The 12,458-nt window shown below is 40.0% G+C and overlaps 2 protein-coding genes across 2 annotated transcripts; one reads left to right on the top strand and one right to left on the bottom strand.

Moving 5' to 3' along the window:
• The first annotated feature begins 217 nt into the window (after positions 1–217).
• LOC128239123 (uncharacterized) lies at positions 218–2,818 on the top strand. Its single transcript, XM_052955607.1, has 2 exons — positions 218–1,913; positions 2,143–2,818. The coding sequence occupies exons 1-2, from the start codon at positions 218–220 to the stop codon at positions 2,328–2,330; spliced, it is 1,884 nt and encodes a 627-aa protein (XP_052811567.1). The 3' UTR covers positions 2,331–2,818.
• Positions 2,819–7,335: 4,517 nt separating this feature from the next.
• Positions 7,336–11,782, bottom strand: LOC128238810 (monocarboxylate transporter 12-like). The gene is made up of 4 exons (XM_052955071.1): positions 11,757–11,782; positions 11,324–11,469; positions 8,011–9,249; positions 7,336–7,806 (listed from the first exon to the last, which is right to left on the bottom strand). The coding sequence occupies exons 1-4, from the start codon at positions 11,780–11,782 to the stop codon at positions 7,580–7,582; spliced, it is 1,638 nt and encodes a 545-aa protein (XP_052811031.1). The 3' UTR covers positions 7,336–7,579.
• Positions 11,783–12,458: the final 676 nt, after the last annotated feature.

Genomic DNA, 12,458 nt, shown 5'->3' with positions numbered 1-12,458 from the left:
CGGTACGTAAATACATACCGTTTTAATTTAAAAATATAATAGTACATATTTTCAATTCATTTTGATCCCCATGACAAAGATCACATATAGACGTTTTCAAGTTCGAGAATCATCGCGACTTGAGAATGAAAGTTCATTTTAAATATTTTCATATTAATAAATTGTAGTGCCATATAATTACATGCACATTTATATATTTCTTTAGACTACCAAGAAAATGTCGGAAAGTCACGTAAAGACCACGCTGGCCATGATACAGGAGCGTAGAAAGATCAAGGACTCGGTGATCTTAAACGGGAGACAACTCTCTATTCCCGAGGTTCTCGGCCTTAGTGCCGACAGCGGGGTCAAGGTCGTTCTGGCCGAGGACGCTTTAAAGGAAATGGTTTCAAACCAAAAATACCTTAAAGAGAAATTGGACGAAGGGCTTATTGTGTACGGTATAAATACAGGTTTTGGCGGGAGCGCAGAAGTAAGGTCATGTAAATTAGATGATGTACAAACAGCCTTAATTCGGCACGTGAATGCTGGAATGGGTCGAGTATTTCCCGTGCATTTGACACGCGCTGCCATGGTGACGCGTGCGAACTGTCTGGCGAAAGGATACTCCGGCGTGCGACCTGAAGTGCCCCAGGTGCTGGTGGAGTTAATAAATCACGACATAACGCCCCGAGTCCCACTAAGAGGCTCGGTGAGCGCTAGCGGGGACCTGATGCCTCTTGGTTACATCGCAGCGGCTATGATTGGCCGCGCGGATTTACAGGTCGTCCACGCTGGAGTTCAAACAACGTGTCCTAAGGCGCTCGAAGCGGTCCGAATTACGCCAATTACCCTGGGGCCTAAAGAAGGACTGGCCATTATCAATGCGGATTCATTCGCTGCGGGTGTTTCCGCGCCAACTCTGTATGACGCCAATCTTATGCTACTCCTAACTCAAGTGTGCACAGGAATGTCAGTGGAAGCTCTTCACGGGAGAACGGAAAGTTTTCACCCTCTGATTCATGAGTGCCTACCGCATGTCGGCCAAAAGGAAATCGCTCGCAATATGCTACGCGTACTTGAAGACAGCCAGTTGGCGATTACCACTCTAGACATGCATCTTCCAGACAAGTATGGCGTCCTCAAGCAGGACAGATACAGTCTGAGGAGCTCGCCACAGTGGCTTGGGTCCGTCGCCGAAACTCTTGTCGATGCTTGTAGGCGTATCACCATTGAGCTGAATAGTGCCAATGATAACCCCATCATTGACCATCGCACAAACACAATTGCCCACGGAGCAAATTTCCAAGGAGAAACCATGTCAATCGCGATGGATCAGACCAGACAAGTGATGGGTGTGTGTGGGAAACTGCTCCTAGCTCAGTTTCAAGAAGTTGTGAACGGAAAACTGAACTTTGGACTACCTCCGAATCTCAGCGGATGTGATATAAATCTCGACTTTGGATTCAAAGGCTGCGATATAGCGATGGCTTCGTACATGTCGGAGCTTGACCACTTTGTGAACCCCATGAGCAACCACGTGATAAGCGCTGAGACGCACAACCAGTCTGTTAACTCGATGGCATTGGTAAGCGCGCGGCTGACAGCGGAGGCTGTTGAGATCGTACAGATGATGGTGACTAACCTGTTATGTCTGACCGCCCAGGCCGTGGACCTACGGCTCCTGAGGAATCTCGCCATGGAGGAGTCCGATAAGCTCCGGGAACAGTACCCGGGGGCCACCAATCTGTTAGAGAAGACGGAGTGGTACGACCTTATGTTCATGTGCGACGAACGGATAGCGGCTCTCAAGGAAGCCTCGGGGATGCAGGGGACGAAGGCTGCTGCGGAAATGGTTGTGTATGAACGGATGCGAAACCTCTACAAACGGGCATGTAACGGAGAAATGGATGCATCGAAATACATGGGAAAAGGTACTAATACTGTCCATATTAATTTGTTATACCTTTTTATGGTTTAATATTGCGCATTGTATCATTTTCAAACGGATCGTATCAACTTATTGCCGTTAAACGATAAAATTATATAGTAATTAAAGTAACAACAGCATAAATTACATTATTTTGTTAGATGATAAACGACCACTGGTGAAGAAATTAGCATATCTTACTTATGGTAATTATATTTGTTTTATTTCTTCAGGTACAAGCCGAATGTACAACTTTATTCGGAAGGAGCTGGACATTCCGTTTTACTGCGGGCAACCGGCTATCGACACGTGGCTGGGACGAATTTTACAAGCCATACAGAGCCGCACAGTGGAGAACGTCCTCCTTGACATTTTTACTTCTGTCTCGCCACCATCCAGACAGAACAGCCAAACCGCTTAAATTCATCCCTTAAAATATTAATATTATGTAAAAGCAAGGGTTTCCCTGAACTGAAAGCTCACTTAACGTTAACAGTAATTTGGTTTCGCTTTTATTAGACAGAGTACTTGTGACCTTAAGAGACCAGAACATATATGTTTATTCGAAAATCAGTCCTTAAACTCGTACAATATTTTGACAACATTCACAAGGTCGTTGGTTGATTAATTATTAACGTGTCAACAAGATAGACTGTCTTTCAGGGAAATCAAGTTGGTTTTATTTATGTTGATGTTAATATATATAACTGCGTTTTTTTTTATTTTGAAATATCTTTATTACATGCCCTATCGATCTTTTATGGTGTGACATCAAATACTGTGACCTCAAGTAGGGTTATTTCAAGAATCATAGCGTCTTTTAAGGCAAACCTGGACAAGAGATCAACTTAGGGAGTAGATCTCTCGACTACCTGATTTTTTTTTCGAGCGAACTATTTTCGCATTTATTGAATGACATTTTTTTAAATTTGTTCATCAAATTTCTGTACAACCATAATTTATTATTTATAGTTTTTACTGTTTATCTGACTAATAAAATATCTAAATCATATAAGTGTGTATTTGTAAATGTAAAACGACTCGTTAAATTTCGGTTTACAAAATATCAATTTTGCATTTGTCATGAGAAGATATGTTTACAAATTCATTGACCGATTGTAATTTAGTGCACATCTCCGCGACTAAATCAACGATGTTGCTTCAGTCTTACAATTTCGGAACATAAGCGATATTGCCTTCCGACGTGTCAATTATGACGCAATTTATCACGTGGTATACACACACTGACTTGTTGTCCATAAAACACATACAATTATAAACACTAGAAGTTAAGTAAATATATATTATCATAGTCGTAGAATAATATGTGTAGCAGCTAGCTGCCAACAGCATATCAGCTTATTGCCAGCCGCTTGCTGCTATGCCGCTGTGCTGCTAACTTCACGCACATACGCAAGCGTTGTTTTTAAGTAAACATTGTCATACAAAAGTATGTCAGCGAAACTATCAGAAAATGTGCCTTACAACCCGTAATGAGAGAGAAAATCGAGAGTTTGCTTTCAATGTCCACTGTGAACGTACACAAGCGAGTTTGCGAAACACGACGTGTGCTTGCAGGTGTAGCTACACATACAGGCAAAAGTTGCAGTTGAGTATAACACTAGCTTGTCTAACTTATCTTTAACCTTGAAGTTATAGGCTCGCTGATCAATTCATCGTGCTACCGTGTAATTATAATTTAAGGCGTTACACATGAACCAATTTTAAGAGATCTGTTTTAACATGAAATGTATAGCACACGAAAACGACTGCTGATAAAAACACAGACCAGTTCGTTTATGGTTGTGTGTTTATTTTTAGTCCTCCTAAACTACGAAAGAAAATGTAATTAATTGAAAGGTAACTATATATCAAGGTGACCCAAGAATAAACTAACCAAATATTCCAATTCCACAGGCTATCTTTAAAAGCGAAGTTAATTTTGGGTCCATTCCATAACAAGAGATCCGTTACATTAAGCTGAACTAAAAAAATAAAAAAAATCATTATTTTTCTTCTTTTAAGAACTGGTTATGTGTGTGCAATCCGACGCGGCGAATAACACAGAGTGCCAGTGCACTGGTTCTCCCGAACAGAACGATGGCACCGAGCGCAGCCGAATTAGTCCTATCGCTCCGGACGATGGCACCGAGCGCAGCCGAATTAGTCCTACCGCTCAAGACAATGCTACATAGCGCAGCCGAATTAGTCCTACCGCTCCGGACGATGGCACCGAGCGCCATCAATTCGGTCCTCCCGCTCATGACAGTATAACAAAGCGCAAACGAATTGGTCCTCCCACTCCCGATGGAACCATGAAGCTTCGTTGTATTGGTCCTTCCGATCCGGATGGCGGCTGGGGCTGGGTGATTGTTATATGTAAGTTATGTGTATTAATTGGTCACATGATAAATGACTGAAAAAAAAACTCATTTTAATCGGTATACAAAACATCGTCTTCGTTATTTTTTGGCCAGATCTTCAATATGGCGATTGACATTAATTTGCTCCGTGGGCAATTGTGTTTGTGCGATGGTCAATGTTGGGGTTATCATTGGTACTATTCAGCTCAAGGTTGATACGCCTTAAGGCGTCCACAAGAGTCTCGGCGACGGACCAAACTCCAGTGATGGGTGTATGTGGGAAACTGCTCCTTGCTCAGTTTCAAGAAGTTGTAGACGTAAAACTAAACTTTGGACTATCCCCGAATCTCAGCGGATGTGATATTAATCTCGACTTTGGACTCAAAGGCAGCGATATAGCAATTGCTTCGTACATGTCGGAGCTTGACCAATTGTGAACCCCATGAGCAACCACGTGATAAGCGCTGAGACACAGAACCAGTCTGTTAATTCGATGGCACTGGTAAGTGCGTGGCTGAAGGCGGAGGCGGTTGAGATCGTACAGATGATGGTGACTAACCTGTTATGTCTGAACGCCCAGACCGTGGACCTCCGACCTCTGAGGTATTTCGCCATTGAGGAGGCCGATAAGCTTCGGGAACAGTACCCGGGGCCTACCAATTTGTTAGAGAAGACGGAGTGGTACGATTTTATGTTCCTGTGCGACGAACGGATAGCGGCTTTCAAGGAAGCATCAGGAATGCAGGGGACGAAGGCTGCTGCGGAAATGGTTATGTACGAACGGATACAAAACCTCTATAAACTGGCATGTTACGGAGAAATGTATGCATCGAAATACATGGGAAAACGTACTAATACTGCCCATTTAAAATTTGTGATACGTAACAGTTTGATATTGCACATTCTATCATTTCAAAACAATTGCTATAAACCAATTACCGTTAATTTCTAAAATTACACAGTTTTATAAAGCAATTACAACATACTTACATTACATTTTGTTTGGTGATTAACGACCACTCGTGAAGATATAAGCATATCTTACTTATGCTAATTATATAAGTTTTATTTCTTCAGGTAAAAGCCGAATGAACAACTTAAAATATTGAGCGATATGTAATAGCATAGGTTTCCCTGACCTGAATGCTCACTAAACCTTTACAATTATGTGGTTTTGCCTTTACTAGACAGAAAACCTATGACCTAAAGAGAACAAACTATGTCACATATGCTTAATCGTTTTTATTCGAAAATCTGTCATTAAACTCGTACAATGTTAGTTGGTGATAAATTAAGGTGTCAACAAGATAGACTGACTTTCACCGTATGGTGTTATTTATGTTAATTAACTGCGTTTGTTTTGTTTTTGCTATTACATAATTTCGATCTGTTATAGTGTGTCATCAAATACTGTGACCACAAAGTGTGGCTATTTTAAGCATTATAGCATCATTAAAGGCAAGCATGGACAATTACCTATTTTCCAGATATTTGTACATTTATAATTTATTATTTATAACTTTAACTGTTTATCCAACTAATAAAACATCTAAAGTGTGTATGTGTGTTGTTTTATGTAAAACAACTCATTAAGTTTTGGTTTACAACATATTAATATTGCATTTGTCAAGATGAAATATGTATACAAAATGATCGATTGTCATTCAGTGTACATCGCCTATCTCCGCGAATAAATGAACAACGTTACGCTATAGAAATGTGCTCTTTTGTAAAAAATTTGAAATGCAATCGTCGTTTCTTGAAGTAAACATAGGCATACAAATAATACGTCAGAGAAAATATCAGAAAATGTGGTCCAATGTTATAGGTTTAAAACTATCTCAGTATACGATAGTAATGAAATAAATTTATTACATTTCGATTTTCTTGACGTTTCAAAAATTGAACGGCCGCTATAGTCCTTAGTAAGAACATATATGGTAAACTCTTTACGATAAAGAACGGCACAGCAAACAATCCGAACTCTTATTTAGTTATAAAGATTCTACCTAATACGTCTTTAGAGCATCACATGTCATGTTTCGAGAACATGTTTATAAATCAAAAATAGTAATAACTCCTTCAAAGTCTCATATTTTTTATAAGAGCGACATAGTTAGGATAAATTTGCCTTGACTGGGTTAAACGCTTGAAAACTCCATATCCGCCTTGACTCAATAATCACATATTTAATGAAGGTAATATATTAAAAAGTAGTAATATTTATATTTGTTTATTATTTAAAGTTAGAAAGTGTAAGATAAGATCACATGGTAAGAGGATTAATGGAAACATAAATCTAAAACAACGTCGAACAATTGATTTCGAACAGTGTAATAATATTCTGTTACTTAATGGTAAACATCGAATTCTTTCTACTTCAGTTACTTCTTTACGCTTACTGGATAAGGAAGCGGAAAAAATCATTTTGAGAACAGATGATCCAAAGTATGAATGCGCTTGTATTGTTAATGGTTATACTAAACATTACCTCCATCCTACTATTGATAATGTTAAGAGCGTATTAAAATTTCTTTTAGCAACAAGGGTATAGACATTTTCAATTTAAATGGTTTATTCTAGAATAAAAATCTAGAAAAAAAGCATTCTGCAATAAAGAAGTGCCAATAATATGTTATAAATTTAAAAGGCCTATTCGAAATTGCATATTTAACTATAACAAAGTAATGGCAGAAGATGAAATTTCTAGAAATACACCTTCTTCGTGAGATTGTATTGAGTATGTGTATCGTTACGACGCTTTTGGACATATTGTTACTGGGGATTTTACGTTTATTAAAAATAATCTCCTAAGAAAACTGCTAAATAAAGGTCCGAAATATCGGATAGGATCTGAAATTAATTTCCATATGTGTAAATAAGAATTGACAGAGACTTTATCTAAATATTGAAAAAGGTGTTATAAATGAGAAGGGTTGAAATTTTTGCTGATAAACCAGCTAATAATGTAATTATAGTTTGACGTTTATAGTATGGAAATACAATCATTGGTGAGTTACAATCTTCTATAACTTACATTCATCGACTACACTGGATGAAAAACAGTATTTTTAAAATTCATATTGGTTCTTATGTTCAATTTCAATTTGTGTTGAATGATGATCATTAAAACATTCCAACAATACACTAGTAACCTAAAGTGCATACAATCGTATAAATCACGACCTATAGTTAATTTCATTTCTTGTTCTACTAAACAGGTTTCGATTTTACTTACATCCTCCTTAACTGCGATTAAAATGCATGTGAACAAAATATAGTTATACAGTTTATAAGAACTTTGGAATTACTGGTTGACCTTTGAACTGTTCTCATCAACAACTGCTGTAAAACCAACATTGAATACTCCGACAAGTTGAACATTGCCAGAAGGTTCGGAAAATATTTCCACATCTTTTGTATGTTTCTTCATTCTTTTACAGTCAAAGCATGTAGAAAATCCCATCACAAATGAACTTGCAAGCATGGAAATGCCCGCAAAATGAAATGCTGATTGATAGTTTCCTAACGCGTCTCTTATCCACCCCGAAAATATAATGTAAAGCACGGTGTTACAACACTAAGTTTTATAAAAGATATTGAAGAAGAAATATTATAATTTAGGACTTCTTTTCTAGATATTTTCAATGAAAAGAATATTTGCAATTATAAATTAAATACCAAAAATACCCAATTCATTTTCATACATGTATGCAAAACCGACTTAAATAGCTCAACTGTTACACAAACCTGCCATTGGCGGTCCGAGCAGAAAACCCGTCCCCTGGAAAAGGAGGGCTAGGCCGAATGAACTGGCTAATTTGCCACTCCCCAGCAGGTCTACCAGAATCACGGGAGTGAGGGCGTTGTAGGAACCCGCGAAGAGCCCAAATATCACAGAGTAGGTTGCGAATTGCCAGTACTGGGTGGAAAACCCGCAAGTTATATTTGCAATACCGCTGATGAATATAGATGCCATGTAAAGATATTTCCTATTATTTCGCAGTATATCGATATCACAGAGGAAACCAAAAGCGAGCCGCCCTACAATGTCGGCTATTCCGGTAATTGAGAGAAGAAATGCGGCCCTTTGTGGAGTCACATGATGCTCTATGGCTAGAGGCGGGAGCATTACGGTGGCGGGGGAATGGCCGCATGTCGCCAACATGACGGATACGCCGAAGCAAAGAAACAGTGGTCTCTTCAACAGGGTGTAGTCCAAATATTCGCGGAACCCCTTCTGTACGAATGTTGACTTTCCAGAGGTTTGTTCGTAGCGGGTGTCATTTGCGTTCTTTCCCTGCATGTCTTCTTCATCACAAAAGTCACTCTCATTTCGACATTGTTCATTTGTGATCTTTCTCTGCTTGTCTTGTTCATCACAAAAGTCACTCTCATTTCGACCTTGTTCATCTGTGATCTTTCTCTGCTTTTCTTGTTCATCACAATAGTCACTCTCATTTCGACATTGTTCATTTCTGGTTTTCCCCTGCATGTCTTGTTCATCACAATAATCACTCTCGTTTTGACATTGTTCATTTGTGATCTTTCTCTGCTTGTCTTGTTCATCACAACTATCACTCTCATTTCGACTTTGTTCATTTGCGTTCTTTGTCTGCATGTCTTGTTCATCACAATAATCACTCTCAGTTCTACTCTGTTCATTTGTAACAGTTTCAATGAAATATATATCATTTGCCCTTTCCTTATCCTCATCAATTGTGAACGCACTCTTGTCATTAGGCACATCTCTGAAGAACAACCCACAAATACTGATATTCACCATTACACCCGCCATTATAAACATTGTGTATTTAAACTCAACATGTTTGAAGAGCATCTCAAGGACCGGTGCAAACGCGAAGGTGCCAATACCGGCGCCGGCGACCGCGATACCCGTGGCGAGGGAATGCCGCCTGCGGAACCACTGCCCAAGGATAACGATGGACGGCGTGTACGCCAACGACTTACCGATACCTGTCAGTGTAAAGAAACAACATTTTCATCAATAGGAGTAACTTGTTTTGTACAATATACTGTCATGTGTGTCGGAATGTATGAATGGTCAGAGGTGTGGCATAACAGGTCGGAATGTATGTAGAATGGTCAGAGGTGTGGCATAACAGGTCGGGATGTATGTAGAATGGTCAGAGGTGTGGCATAACAGGTCGGAATGTATGTAGAATGGTCAGAGGTGTGGCATAACAGGCCTGAATGTATGTAGAATGGTCAGAGGTGTGGCATAACAGGTCGGAATGTATGTAGAATGGTCAGAGGTGTGGCATAACAGGTCGAAATGTATGTACAATGGTCAGAGGTGTGGCATACAGGTCGGAATGTATGTAGAATGGTCAAAGGTGTGGAAAATCAGGTCGGAATGTATGTAGAATGGTCAGAGGTGTGGCATAACAGATCGGAATGTATATAGAATGGTCAGAGATGTGGCATAACAGGCCTGAATGTATGTAGAATGGTCCGAGATGTGGAATAACAGGCCTGAATGTATGTAGAATGGTCAGAGGTGTGGCATAACAGGTCGGAATGTATGTAGAATGGTCAGAGGTGTGGCATTACAGGTCGGAATGTATAAAGAATGGTCAAAAGTGTGGCATTACAGGGCTTTACATGTCGGAATGTATGTAGAATGGTCAGAGGTGTGGCATTTCAGGTCGGAATGTATATAAAATGGTCAGAAGTGTGGCATTACAGGTCTGAATGTATGTAGAATGGTCAGACAGGTCTGAATGTATGTAGAATGGTCAGAAGTGTGATATAACAGGCCTGAATGTATGAATGGTCGGAGGTGTGGCATAACAGGTCGGAATGTATGTAGAATGGTCAGAGGTGTGGCATAACAGGTCGGGATGTATGTAGAATGGTCAGAGGTGTGGCATAACAGGTCGGAATGTATGTAGAATGGTCAGAGGTGTGGCATAACAGGTCGGGATGTATGTAGAATGGTCAGAGGTGTGGCATAACAGGTCGAGATGTATGTAGAATGGTCAGAGGTGTGGCATAACAGGTCGGAATGTATGTAGAATGGTCAGAGGTGTGGCATAACAGGTCGAGATGTATGTAGAATGGTCAGAGATGTGGCATAACAGGTCGGGATGTATGTAGAATGGTCAGAGGTGTGGCATAACAGGTCGGAATGTATGTAGACTGGTCAGAGGTGTGGCATAACAGGTCGGAATGTATGTAGAATGGTCAGAGGTGTGGCATTACAGGTCGGGATGTATGTAGAATGGTCAGAGGTGTGGCATAACAGGTCGGAATGTATGTAGACTGGTCAGAGGTGTGGCATAACAGTTCGAGATGTATGTAGAATGGTCAGAGATGTGGCATAACAGGTCGGGATGTATGTAGAATGGTCAGAGGTGTCGTATAACAGGTCGGAATGTATGTAGAATGGTCAGAGGTGTGGCATTACATGTCGGAATGTATGTAGACTGGTCAGAGGTGTGGCATAACAGGCCGGAATGTATGTAGAATGGTCAGAGGTGTGGCATAACAGGTCGGAATGTATGTAGAATGGTCAGAGGTGTGGCAAACAGGTCGGAATGTTTGTAGAATGGTCAGAAATGTGGCATAACAGTTTCGATTGACAATTTCCCTAGTTTTTAAACGATAGTATTCCAGTACAGTTATATTTATGCTTGAGCTAGGTGAAATGATTTCTAGGCATACTTGGAATTTCTGCTAATTATGGCAATATTGAAATACGCTTATAATCTGTGATAACAGGGACTGCACTACAGTGTTTTCGTTGTGTTCTGCTATGCATTATTTAATGCAATACCCTCGGTTTCAAAATATACACTCGTTAAGCCCTCGTGTGTAATATCAATAACTCGGCTTGTGGGTGCAGTTACTAGAATGTGCGTAAAAACACATTTGAAATCTGATTGCATTGTAGTAAGACATATAATGTCTATTCGCTCCACATTGTGGGAGCCGTTATAAAAAATTGAAAACCTTTATAAGACTAATAAAATTAAACCAGAATGGAGACAATGAATAAATTTTGGAGATTATGAAAACATCGACTAACCAGCTAGTAAGCCGTATGTAAGAAACATATATTCCAGTCTCGGCATAAGACCAGTCAGTGCCCAGCCGGCCGCCGTCAAAACGCCGCCGACGACCACCATCGTCCGGCAGGAGAACCGAGAACTCAAGGCACTCGACACCGGACCTGTGTTAGAAATAATTTATGTTGTAAATGTAGAAATAGGCATCATGGAAACAAAACGAAAAACATTAAATTAGCGCAATGGCGTTTTTTGTCAATAAATACTACGATCATGTGTCCGTCTCTATTTTAAGAGATCCTCGTGTCCACGATCGATGGAGTATTTGAGTGGTCAACACCCAAAATGGACACCAGCATGATTAAAAGCATATATTTATACACTTATCGTCGCAATCTATTGAAAATTCCCCAATTATTTTTCATGTGTGACTTAAATGTATACACGTTATCTAACAGCAGTCCCATGGCGTTTGCCATGGAGCCGACCCAGGCTGTTTTTCCGGAGCTCTCCTGAAACACGTCGAGCAGCTCTACGTATATCACACCAAAGCTGTTGACTGCTCCGCCGATCAGAAAGTTCAGCACTGTTGCGCCTGTGAAAAATTAAGTCGTATTTGTCTTAGAATTGCTTGAAATTGAAAACATTTAGTTAACAATTAAGTCGAACACGGTTAGGATGTTCTGATTCATTTCGAATAGAAAAAAGTATTCAAAAGAATGCAAGAATTACTCCTGGAAATTTGCGTCCCCAATTGAATGACCAAAGCGATAATTGAGACCAAATTGTAATGCAAATTTTCCAAAATGTATTGAAAAATCCAAGCATGCAGGTTAAACTACTTAAAATATTGAAGATCTGGCCGAAAAATAACGAAGACGATGTTTCGTATACCGATTAAAATGAAGATTATTTTTTTCAGTCATTAATCATGTGACCAATTAATACACATAACTTACATATAACAATCACCCAGCCCCAGCCGCCGTCCGGAGCGGAAGGACCAACACAGCGAAGCTTCATGGTTCCATCGGGAGTGGGAGGACCAATTCGTTTGAGCTTTGTACTGTCATGAGCGGGAGGACCGAATTGATGGCGCTCGGTGCCATCGTCCGGAGCAGTAGGACTAATTCGGCTGCGCTCTGTGGCATTGTC

This window comes from Mya arenaria, chromosome 6 (genome assembly GCF_026914265.1).
Source record: "Mya arenaria isolate MELC-2E11 chromosome 6, ASM2691426v1".
NCBI classification, from domain to species: Eukaryota; Metazoa; Mollusca; class Bivalvia; order Myida; family Myidae; genus Mya; species Mya arenaria.
This window is presented reverse-complemented; position numbering and strand designations above follow the sequence as displayed.